The 12,258-nt window shown below is 46.3% G+C and overlaps 1 protein-coding gene across 2 annotated transcripts in view; it reads right to left on the reverse strand.

Annotated features, from left to right (window-relative positions):
* capn1 (calpain 1) overlaps window positions 1-11,431 on the reverse strand; it is a 92,785-nt gene extending 81,354 nt beyond the window's left edge. Inside the window, exons 1-3 of one of the 2 annotated variants that reach the window (XM_034303884.2) lie at window positions 11,346-11,431; window positions 6,930-7,362; window positions 5,363-5,432 (exon numbers count right to left, since the gene is read on the reverse strand). In XM_034303884.2, the coding sequence (XP_034159775.1) occupies window positions 5,363-5,432; window positions 6,930-7,181 (322 nt within the window). In that variant the 5' untranslated portion in view covers window positions 7,182-7,362; window positions 11,346-11,431. The remainder of the gene's footprint in view (window positions 1-5,362; window positions 5,433-6,929; window positions 7,363-11,345) is intronic. The other variant, XM_053233091.1, reaches the window with a different exon arrangement.
* Between the last annotated feature and the right edge of the window lie 827 nt (window positions 11,432-12,258).

Genomic DNA, 12,258 nt, shown 5'->3' on the forward strand with positions numbered 1-12,258 from the left:
AAACGCTATGGGAACGCCCCCGCGTGACCGCGCTCTGAATCACGTGTCTAATCCGTCCAATGGATGGGCGAGACGTCACGGGCGGGGTGACGTAGCGACCCGGAAGCATAAAAGCCCGAGCGGCGAGCCCCGCGTTAGCTTACTGGAAAATGAAGCAAGCGCTGCAGGGACGACGGAAGTGTGGCACCGAGACGCAGTGTCTCATTCCCTCGGGGAACCATGGTTACATACGTAACCTGGAGATGTTCCCCTTCAGGAACTCGAGCTGCATCATGAAACGCTATGGGAACGAGTATACCCACGCCACCAGACTTACAAGTCCCTGCCTCCAGGAGGAGGCAAGCCTAAGGCACAAGGACAGAGGAGCCGGGAGTGGCTCGCGTATCTAGGTCATAAAACCTGGCAAAGGTCAGGGGCGTGGACCATCCCGCCGCGTTGCAGATGTCCTGTAAGGACACACCTGCCAGAAAGTCCTTAGAGGCCGCCACCGCTCGGGTAGAGTGAGCCTTGATCCCCAGGGGACTGGGGAGACCAGAGGACTCGAAAGCCAGAGAAATGGAGTCTACAATCCACCGGCTGAGGGTCTGCTTAGAAGCAGGAAAACCCCTCTTAGGGGGACCAAAGCACACAAGCAACTGGTCCGCCTTTCTCCACAGGGCAGTTCTGTGGACGTACGCGTCCAGTGCTCGCACTGGACACATACAATTGAGCTTCCGATGGTCGGGCTCCCTGAAGGGAGGAGGACAGAAAGCCTGCAGCACGACCGGCCGTGGTGCCGAGGAGGGGACTTTCGGTACGTACCCCGCTCGGGGGTACAAGAACGCTTTGGCCAACCCAGGCGCAAAGTCTAAATAGGAAGGGGCCACAGAGAGGGCCTGAAGATCCCCCACTCTCCTAAGAGAAGAAATTGCCAAGAGAAAGGCAGTTTTTAACGTCAGAAGACAGTCCGAAATCTCCTCTATAGGCTCGAAGGGGGGTTTGCAGAGAGCCTCTAAAACCACGGCCAGGTCCCACGAGGGGACCCGAGATCGAGCTGGAGGTCTGATCCTCAGCGCACCGCGGAGGAAACGTGTCACCCAGGGGTGTCTGCCCACTGACTGGCCATCGATAGGGGCATGGCAGGCCGCAATAGCCGCCACGTACACCTTCAGGGTGTAGTGGGTCAGCCCCGCGGAGAGGCGGGCCTGCAAGAACTCCAGCACTGTACCAACTGGGCATTGAACAGGGTCAAGCCGGCGGTCTCCGCACCAGGAAGTGAAAAGTTTCCACTTCAGGGCGTACAGTTTCCTCGTAGAGGGAGCTCTGGACTGGAGGATGGTCTCCACAGACCGGAAGCGCGGAGTTGTGCCCCCTCAGAGGCCACACCCACAGCTTCCACAGCTCCGGGCGGGGGTGAAGATGGCCCCCCGCCTGTGAGAGGAGATCCCTCCTGATCGGAATCTCCCATGGGGAGCCGTCTAGGAGGGAAATCAGGTCCGAGAACCATACTCGGCCCGGCCAGAACGGGGCTACTAACAGTAGGCGAATTCCGTCCCGGCGCACTCTCTCCAGAACTCCCGGGAGCAGGGCGACCGGAGGAAAGGCGTACAGATGCAGCCTCGGCCACGGCTGTACCATGGCATCCAGTCCAAGAGGAGCTGGATGAGTCAGAGAGAACCAAAGGGGACAGTGCAACGTCTCCTGTGTCACAAACAGATCCACCTGGGCTCTGCCAAACATACGCCATATGAGCTCCACCACCTCGGGGTGGAGTCTCCATTCCCCGGGCACCAGCCCCTGCCTCGACAGGGCGTCCGCTCCCACGTTGAGATAACCAGGGATGTAGGCTGCTCTCAACGAGAGGAGCTTCCCTTGGGACCACACAAGGATCTGGCGCGCCAGCCTGTAAAGGGGGCGCGAACGCAGACCTCCCTGGCGGTTGATGTAAGAGACCACCGTCGTGTTTTCGGTGCGCACCAACACGTGGCGGCCTCTTAGGTCTGGGAGAAAGTGTTTCAGAGCCAGAAACACGGCCAGCATCTCCAGGCGGTTGATGTGCCAAGTGAGATGGCGGCCGCTCCACAGACCACGGGCAGGACGGCCACTCATGACCGCTCCCCATCCGGTGAGGGACGCATCCGTCGCTAGCACTATGTGGCAACCAGGAGCTCCCAGGACCGGGCCCTGAGACAAGAACCCAGGTTCTCTCCACACAGCTAAGGCACGGCGGCATCGCCGCGTGACCTTGATCATGCGGAGCGGGTTTTCTCTGTTTCGGAAAAACCCCCTGGTCTTGAGCCACCACTGTAGGGGTCTTATGTGCAGCAGGCCAAACGGTATCACGTTGGACGCAGCCGTCAATAGGCCCAGCAGTCTCTGAAACTGCTTTACGGTGAGTGACCGGCCTACTTTCACTCTCGCGACCGCTGTGAGGACCGACTCGATCCGAGCAGGAGACAAACGGAGAGGTGTGTACTTCCTGCTCCAATACCAGAGCCTGCTCAGGACCCACCACAGTGGGAAGAACCCCAGAAAAACGAGGTGGAGACGAGCCGAACTGAATTCGGTAGCCTCTTTCTACAGTACGCAGGACCCAATGAGACACATTCGGCAGAAGTTTCCACACTGCCAGAAAGCTCACTAAGGGAATCAGTCTCTCGAGTGTAATAGAAGCGGTTAGCTGGGTGCCCTGAGGCGGCGAACCGAGATGGGGGAAATGAGCTAACTGCTGCGAAGGCCTCAGAAGAGGCCGCGAGCCTCCCAGACCCACTACGTTGCCGGGCGAGAACTGGGAGAGGCGCTCGCCGGAGACCGCTGCGCCCTGAAGCACCATAGGTGGCAGGGTTGGCAGACCAACCTCCTGAGGGCACTGGGTGGTGGGCACCGTGAGATGAGGTGTACGCCGCGTCGCCCCAGAGGGGCCTGCCCTCGGAAGCCCTGGACCAAAACCGTCAGGGCTTCTTAGCCGCGGCCCTTCTGGACATGAGGACGGTCCTCAGATCCGCCTTAGTGCCCGAAGGGCCGGGCCCAGAGCATCGTCGCGACTCCTGCTCCTGCCTCGGGGGAGCACGGGAGGCGACGCTCTGTTTTGGGGCCTCCCTGTAGGAGGGGGCCGTACACGGAGGGGGCTGCCCCCGCCCAGCAGCCCCACGAGCTAGAGAGCGATGGGGGAGGAACCGCTGGAACACCGCCGCCTTAGCACGGGCCTGCTGGTATCTCTCGACGACGGAGTCTACCGCGTCACCAAACAGGCCCGAGGGAGTAAGCGGGGCGTCCATGAGCACGACCCTGTCCTTCTCTTTCATATCGGACAGGGTCAGCCAGAGGTGTCTCTCCGCCGCCACGGGCGGTCTCCTTGGTGGCGCGGAGGGACAGATCAGCGGCCCGCCTGAGCTCAGCTACCTGCTCAGACGTCCTCTCCCCCTGCTCATCCAGCTCTTTAAGCAGGTCGGCCTGGTACGCCTGAAACACCGCCATGGTGTGCAGACACGCACCAGCCTGACCTGCTGCCGTGTACGCCTTGCCTACCAGCGCTGAGGTGGTCCGCAGCGGCTTGGTAGGCAACGCCGGAGCCTTCAGGGACAATGCAGCAGCAGGGGACAGATAGCTGGCTAGCGTCTGTTCAACCCTGGGCATCGCCCTGTAACCTGAGTAGTCCAGCCCCGCCACATTAGCGTAATGGGAAGAAGTGGGGCTGAACAACCGGGCTGAAAACGGCCTATTCCAGGACCTCCACACCTCAGTGTGGAGGTCCGTAAAAAAGGGCAGGCTCCGGGGCGGAGGTGGCGGCCTACTGTGTAGAAAACGCTCATCCAGTCTAGAGCCCTGAGGCTCAGGCCGTGACTCAGCGGGCCAGTCAATGTTAAGCTTGGCGACTGCCCGCGTAACCACCTCGAGCAGCTCCCCGTATTGAGGAGACTGCGGCTCAGGGTCGACGCTCTCCACATCGACCTCCTCGGAGGACGATAGGCGGAGCGCCGGGTCCGCTCCCCGGGGGGAAGAAACCGCAGAGCGTGCTACCGAGCCCAGGGAGGGGACAGTGGACCTGGAGGGTGAGGAAGGAGAAAGGGACGGGCCTGTCTCCATTCCCTCCACCAGGTCCATCTGCGAGCCCCACGAGCGCAACTGCCGCTCTGCCTCGGCAGAAGCTGGGCCGGCACCGCGAGGCACGCTAGTGAGGGCTCCCTCCTAAAAGAGAGCCCAGCGGGAGCGGAGAGTGCGCAGCGGTAAACGCTCGCAATGTGCGCAGCCGGCTCCCTCGAGAGCCGACTGAGCGTGCTCCGCTCCCAAACAGGCAACGCACAGACTGTGTGTATCCCCGCCCGTAATATATCGCGGACAGGGAGGAACACACAGCCTGAAGCGCTGCCCGCTCGTGCCCTTAGTCTTATCTTTGGCCTTAGGCATGCCGCCGATAAAACACAAAATAGACGGAACAAAGACAGACAATATACATAGAGAGCTTGCTGAAAACAGGAAGCTAACGCGGGGCTCGCCGCTCGGGCTTTTATGCTTCCGGGTCACTACGTCACCCCGCCCGTGACGTCTCGCCCATCCATTGGACGGATTAGACATGTGATTCAGAGCGCGGTCACGCGGGGGCGTTCCCATAGCGTTTCGTGACGCAGCTCAAGTTCCTGAAGGGGAACATTAATTACACACAACCTCTTCAGTAATAATTAAACACACAACCTCTTCAGTAATAAAACTGTTGCAGATGCAGGGGTTTTAGTGCCGCTCCACAACATAACAGAAGAAACTGAAGAAAAAAGACAGCCTTCTTTCCAAGGGTGACAAATTAAAGGAAAATATGGTTGCTCAGTTATGCTGTAGGGGTATTTAGTTATTTTTCATGGCATAGTTTGTGTCCACTTGTCCCCTTAGAGTGAAGCATCACTGCAATTCAATATAAAGTTCTTCTAACTGATCAACTTAATACTACGATGAAATATTTCTATCCTGATGGGAGTGGTCTCTTCCAAGATGACTTCGCCCCATCCACAGGGCACAAGGAATACCTTTATTGTTCTGATGTGGATGAAAACGATGTAAACCATATGCTATGGCCTTCACAAGCATCAGCTCTTAACCCCACTGAACACCTATGAGAGACTTTGGAGCAATGTGTTAGATAACACGCTTCACCACCATCATCACAACACCAACTAAAAGAATATCTTCTGGAAGAAGATGTTCATCAATGCTACAATACAGTTCTAGAGACTTGTAGAATCTGTACCAAGGTGCACTGAAGCTGTTCTGGAGGTTTGTGATGGCCTAAAACATTACTAAGACACTTTATGTTAGTTTTCTTTTAATTTGTTACCTGACTGGATCTACATTATTCTATCTGGCTGATCTGTCACTACTGTAAAAGACTCACCCAGTGCTCCCTGACGGATATCTGTGCGAGTGGCTCCATCCATGATGAACTGGGGACAAGAGGTGATCTCCTGTACACACATACACACACACACACACATACACACACACAGTTCTATATGTTAACAAATGAGGACACACAGAAAGTAAGTCATTTTGGTTGGCCATATTGTTGAGCACCACCAGCAATGCCACTAACTGCAATGCCACTGTCTATATCCGTATTTAAACCCGAAGGGGTGTTACTTAAACCAGAAGGTTTATTTTCCCGCTTTCTTTCTCTTTCTATCTTTTTTTAAATGAACCCTCTGCCCTGTACACACTGGAAAACCCTGGGGAAAAAAACAGAGGTAGAAGTGGCAGCACTGTCAGCACAGTATGTGAATTCTGTCTCTGACAGTTCCTCAACCTCAGGTACATCATTCCAGTTCATAATTGATCTCAACTAGACATGTGTCTTTTTTGTTGGTTCTATTTCCCAAAGTATTATCTAATCAGCCTTATTTAAACCACCCAGACCACATGTTGAATGAATGAAAGCGGAAATGCTTTGCACAGGTCTTTTTTAGTCCCACAAGCTTCATACTTCTGTTTGTATCTGATCGGAACACGATATCTTATCATTCCAAATTCAGTTACAAAACCAGGTCTGAATGGCTCTGTCATTGGCGCTTGGCCAACTCATAGTCCTGCTGCGGCATTTCTGCTCTCAGAATGAGCCCACAAGTAATCTCACTAAATCAGCATCAGAGTAGCACCTATCCCTGTTGTTTCCCACAAATCACTTAGAGCTTGGCATGGACCACAACGCACACCCATACCCTGCCTTCTTTCTTTCCCACACTCATCCATAACAATATGGCAGGTCTTTGTGCTACCATAGACGCAGCTGCCATGCAGGAAGACACTCAAGCAAGGTTTTGAGGAGGTGAAGAACTTAAGGTGCATTTCCACCAGAGAAGCCAGGACCATTTTTACAGTCCTGGACCATAGTTCCAGGAACCTTTTAACTTCCTGCTCCAGTCTAAGTAATTTCCTGCAAACTAGGAACTACTGAGGCAGAGCTAACAATTAAAGTTTACCAAACCCTTGTGTCAAAGGATTACTAACTTTGTTACTGTGTTTAGCTAACAGGAATACTTGTGAGTTAACATCACATTCATGCAACAGAAACAAAACAGAGCATGATTCCAATCTCAACCGCCCACATGTTCGATGTGTTGCTGTATTTAAATGATTGCAGAGGTCATCTGAAACTTGTGTATTTTGCCTCAGTGTTTGAGAACCAGTTAGTTCTTTAAGCAGTCCAATGTGCTTACTAAGAGAAAGAAACGGGTATGTAAATTCCACGGGAATGGAAGAATCTGCATAGCCATAGTCTTTATTCTCTTCTAAAAAGGTTTCTAATGTAGCACATTTGCCACCTTAACAAAAAAGTTAGCAAGTCTTTTCGGTTGCACGATACGGTGTCGTATTCTCACACTTCATATAAAAACATTATTAGAATTTGGCTAGTATTTTTATTTTCACTTGATTTGTTCAACCAGACTGAGTATATAGTCTCTTACCGGTGGCCTCATCCAGCGCACACCAGACGTTCTGGAGGAGCGGGGCCCGAGCTCCTTAAAGCCCAGTGAGGAGGCGCTGGCAGGAAAGTAGGAATCCTCAAACAAGGTCCTTCTCTGGAGGCACTGCGCCCTCAGCATCTCGAAGTCCTGCCCCAAAAACTTGATAGCCTTATGGTTCTGGCCCAAGCCTTCATTTCGGTCCCACTGACTGCGCAGCTTGGCCGCCATTCCCGTAGCGTAAATGTGCTCCATGACTGCCGCAGATCCGAGATGTCCGAAAAATTAGAGTTAACAGCTGACAACAGAGTAGGCGAGGCAAGGTTAAGCCAATGAGGATCCGGATGGCCCAGTCACTGTTTTAGGGATTGAAGAGTGAAGGAAGAGCTGGAGGCTGGCTCATGTGGTGAAAAAGTGAAGGTTGGTCCAGAAACTCCTAAAATAGAAAAGAAGAGATAAGAATGTGTTTAGACTGGATGTCAAAGCTTATCGATGTGACGTTTTGTTGAATGCTTCCCGTGAACACTGATTTGACTTGCAACACAATCAAATGACCAAATTTTAATACTGGCTTGTCAATATGACTGAAAACTTTTTTAAAAAGTTTCTGAATAGTCTGAAGTGAAGACAAATATACACAGTACGTGCAATCAATCGACAACAAAAACTGAATGCTTAAAGACAGAAGTATGCATTTATTCTCCATCTTGTATCTCAGGTGTCTCACCTGTTCAGCGTCCATGGCTCTAGTCAAAAGTGGTAACGTGAAGCACCCATGCAAAACAAAACATAACTACCTTAAAACTGTCTTAAATTAATCATTAAAGCATGACATTGTAACTGTTGTCACTACTCAGTATTGTTAGTTGTCTATCCGGACCTTAGTAAGCTAGGAGTTTCATGTACAAACTTTAGTTGAATACCCTTGCCCTGGAGAATAAAAATAACCCAGGGTGGAGGTCTCAGTGCAGAAATCTGCCATTAAAGAAACACCCTTAAATCACTCCTATAATCTTTCACATGCCTTAAAAACAAACGCTTGCTGGATCTGTTACAGCATCCGATCAGTCTTGGCCATCAGCCGATGCTGAGAAGTGTATCAAAAATTACAATGCATGTTCTAATAACTGATTTTTTTAACTTGGTCTATAGCTCTTCACAGCAAAGTTGAGCTGCGACCTGTGTGTCAAACGCATCAACACACACTAGTTTGATTAGTGTGTGCCCACACTTCCTGTTGAGGTGATGAGATGTAAACACAAATTAAATGTAGTCAAAAATTATCACTAGATGTTCTGTAAGATCATACTGTGATACCGTAAGCCAGTAATTAAGGGTGAGTGTGTGAATAATGAGACATTACTGCAACACTGCCATGGCTGAGGGTTCTTGTTTAAAAGGCAGTCAGGCGTGTGCAGTAGAGATAAGAAATATGACTTTTTTTTCTTTCTTTTTTTTTAGGGCTTGAGTCAAGTTCAATGTTTCCACTTCCTTAATAATATCCCCTGATTAACCCAATAACCACTGTTCATCAAACTGAGCGTAAAAACCTAATGTTTTTTTAAAACAGACTGTCCTGCAAATCATCTCAGCTGCTACAAGTGACTACAATAAACTTAATCTTATTGTCCTGACTAACAGGAGGTATTGTCAAAACAGTGGCAAAATGTCCATGCATCACATAAAAACTAATTCCTCAGGCTACATAGTTGCATTACTGCGGTTAAACCAGCCGCTCTTCCTGAAACTACGGTTAATCTAGCCGCTCGCGCAATTGAGGGCCGCGGCTTTTAGACAATTAGCGGTAATAACACCGAAAGCGGAAAGCGAGCGCCCGCGAGCTCCTACACACCCAAAGCAACTTTTATACAAACTGAAATTTAAATAAATAACAAAACCAACACACAACAGGTCACAGTATTTATGAGTATCCAGGGTAAATGTTTTTATATTTGAGCCTTTACTTTTAAATAATGGGCAAAATCGATCAAGTTTATAGAGACGGTATAAATCATTAAGGCAAATAAAAATAAAAACATCATTTAAGAAACTTCATTATTATTATTATTATTGTTATTATTATATAAAATATAATAATATAAAATATATGTTAATGTAATAATATAAAATATTATTATTTTAAATCTAATCATGAATAAAATTTTAAAAAATATAGATGGATCATTTCACAGAGGAAGTCTCTGACACCAAAAATATTAATATTTCTCTTATTATATTATTAAATATTAATGTTTTCTTACATACTGCTGAAATAAAATGGACATTTCAAATCTCAAACCCACTCAGATCAGTATACAGTGAGCTACTCTATGCTTACAATAGAAAGGAATTAATTTAGTGTAGAAATTTAAATTTATTGCTCTTAAAAATCAGTGAATCTATCAGTGTAATTGAACCAGGAGGCTATTTTGATTCATTATAAAAGGGACATTTCAAATTGGTAGATGACAAACCCAACTGATATCAGTTCAGAGTCAGCTCCTCTATGCTCACAATAAAGATGAATTAATTCTACTGTAGAGACTTTAAGTAATTCCTCTTTAAACCCACAAGATCTGTCAATATAATTGAACTAGGAGGCTATTTTGATTCATTATAAAAGGGACATTTCAAATTGGTAGATTACCAAACCCACTCAGATCAGTTCACAGTGTACTCCTTTATGCTCAAAGTAAAGATCAATTAATTCTACTGTAGAGTCTTTAAGTTATTAATCTTCAAACTCATACGATCTGTCAGTATAATTGAACCAGGAGGCTATTTTGATTCATTATTAAAGGGACATTTCAAATTGATAGATGACAAACCCAACTGATATCAGTTCAAGGTGAGCTCCTCTATGCTCACAATAAAGATGAATTAATTCTACTGTAGAATTTTTAAGTAATTCTTCTTCAAACTCATACGATCTGTCAATATAACTGAACCAGGAGGCTATTTTGATTCATTACCACTTTTTGATTTTGATATTCTTATTCTCTATACAGTAGAATTAATTGATCTTTATTGTGAGCATAGAAGAGCTAACTCTGAACTGATATCAATTGGTTTTGTCATCTACCAATTTAAAATATCCCTTTAATAATGAATAAAAAAAGCCTCCAAGTTCAATTATATTGACAGATCTTGTGAGTTTGAAGAGGAATTACTGTAGAATTGATTCATATTTATTGGGACCATAGAGGAGCTGACTCTGAACTGATATCAGTTGGGATTGTCATCTACCAATTTGAAATGTCCCTTTTTTTGAAGAGCAATTGCTTAAAAATTCTACAGTAGAATTAATTCATCTTTATTCTGAGCAAAGAGGAGTTCACTGTGAACTGATCTGACTGGGATTGATTGTCTACCAATTTGAAATGTCCCTTTAATAATGAATCAAAATAGCCTCCTGGTTCAGTTATATTGACAGATCTTGTGGGTTCAAAGTGGAATTACTTACACACCTCTGAGAGTAACAGTCTCTCCTCTGTACACCTGTTTATCAGGCTTTATGGACACCACAGGTTTTGGTAGCGCTGTTCAAAGATAATAAAATATTTCCTGAAATAATTAGTATACTTTTAAGTAATTGGTTTTCATGAGTGTATAGAGTTTAGAAGATTTTGGAAAATGAATGTAACATTACACAAAACTCTGAAAAATGTTTTGGACAAGTTATTACCACTTGCAGCATAAAGTCTAGGACCTCAACAGATCCTAATTCTACTCATTTGGTATTGTGTTAGATGTATTCTCAGTAAAGTATTGTTGTTTTGTTTAATAAAATGAACAGGTGATGAATATTGAATAAAAATCAATGTACAAATCATTTTTGAAATCCATTTATTTGATATCATATTTTATTCTATATAATTCTGCATTGGTCATTGGTAAGGAAGCAGAGTGGAGCAAAAGAAAAAAATCTCTACAATTACTTGAGATCATGATGTGATCTGGCTCCAGGTCTCTTATGTCTGATTTCCAAAGTGATTAGTCAGCACTTATAGAGACAAAGCAGGTGATTTATTTACAGTGTACTTTTAAGGCCTCTGGTATCAGACGTACACTGTACATTCTTTCTGTATTTATTATGATTTAATATTCTAGTGTTTCAGCACTAATATGTGTGTTTCCCTACAGTTATAAACACCATTATGAGTCTGATTAACATGAGTACTATGTAATTATAATTTTCTTGTTTTTACTACCATGAGATTTATTATCCATGCATAACACTGATATCTGCTAGTCTATATTGCTTATAACAGGGATTCTCTTCCTAATGAACACACACTCAGCTGTACTGTACTTTAGGTTTTGTGCTCACTGTTCATGAATGACATACTTTATACTTATCTAAGATATAAGAAGAAATAACTTAATACTTGCAGTGAAAGAGTAGAAACCATGACGTACCTCTCACTGTAATCGTGACCGGATCACTGAACTCTGAGTCGTAGTTTCCTCTGCGTGCTTTACACTGATACACTGTTACACCAGCATTAGAGACTGTATCATGGAGTGTGTGGGTGAGGTTAGCTACTTGGAATAGAGGTCGCTGATCTTTGTACCAGAGAAAAGTCCATCCATTAGACAGCAGATTACAGCTCAGAGTAACGCTGTCTCCAGTGTAGAATTTATACAATTGAAGGCACTACAAAACCAATTTTGGTAAAAAGTATGGCCAGTATATACTGGGTAGTTAGCAGCAGACCAGGTAAACAAGCTAACTGCAGCTCTCAAAAAGAAGCAGTCTGTTTTCACTCATCATTATGAGGTGAATGGTGCTGCTGTGAAGGCTAGCAAATACCAACAAAAAGGTTAAAGCAATTTATTTGCACTTGTGTTTATGGTTAAAAAGTTAAAATACTACAAATTATTAATCGCATACATCTATTGCAGTCACATGAATCGATCAGTCACTGTTTTCTGTGACATAGACTATACCATTCAGTACACGTAAGTTCTACATACATGCGCAAGCACTCACGCACGCATACACACACACACACACACACACACTCACTCATATGAACTAACTCACACAACTGATATGGATATAAAATGATACGACTAAGCTAAAGTCTAGACATCACATATTACATCCTAATCACATATTAACCTCAACACACAGGACATTAGACTTCATTTGAACAATTTTTTAACCCACCACTCACTCTAATGAAGACACAAAGAAAACATTTACTCACACATCATGACACAGAGTGGACAGAGCTCCATCCTGTCACACTGATGAATGACTGACTCATCAGTGGTCTGTGTTAAAGCCACTACACTTCCTGCATTCTTACACATAGACAGAAAGAGA

Source organism: Pangasianodon hypophthalmus, chromosome 4, assembly GCF_027358585.1.
Source record: "Pangasianodon hypophthalmus isolate fPanHyp1 chromosome 4, fPanHyp1.pri, whole genome shotgun sequence".
Classification (NCBI taxonomy): Eukaryota; Metazoa; Chordata; class Actinopteri; order Siluriformes; family Pangasiidae; genus Pangasianodon; species Pangasianodon hypophthalmus.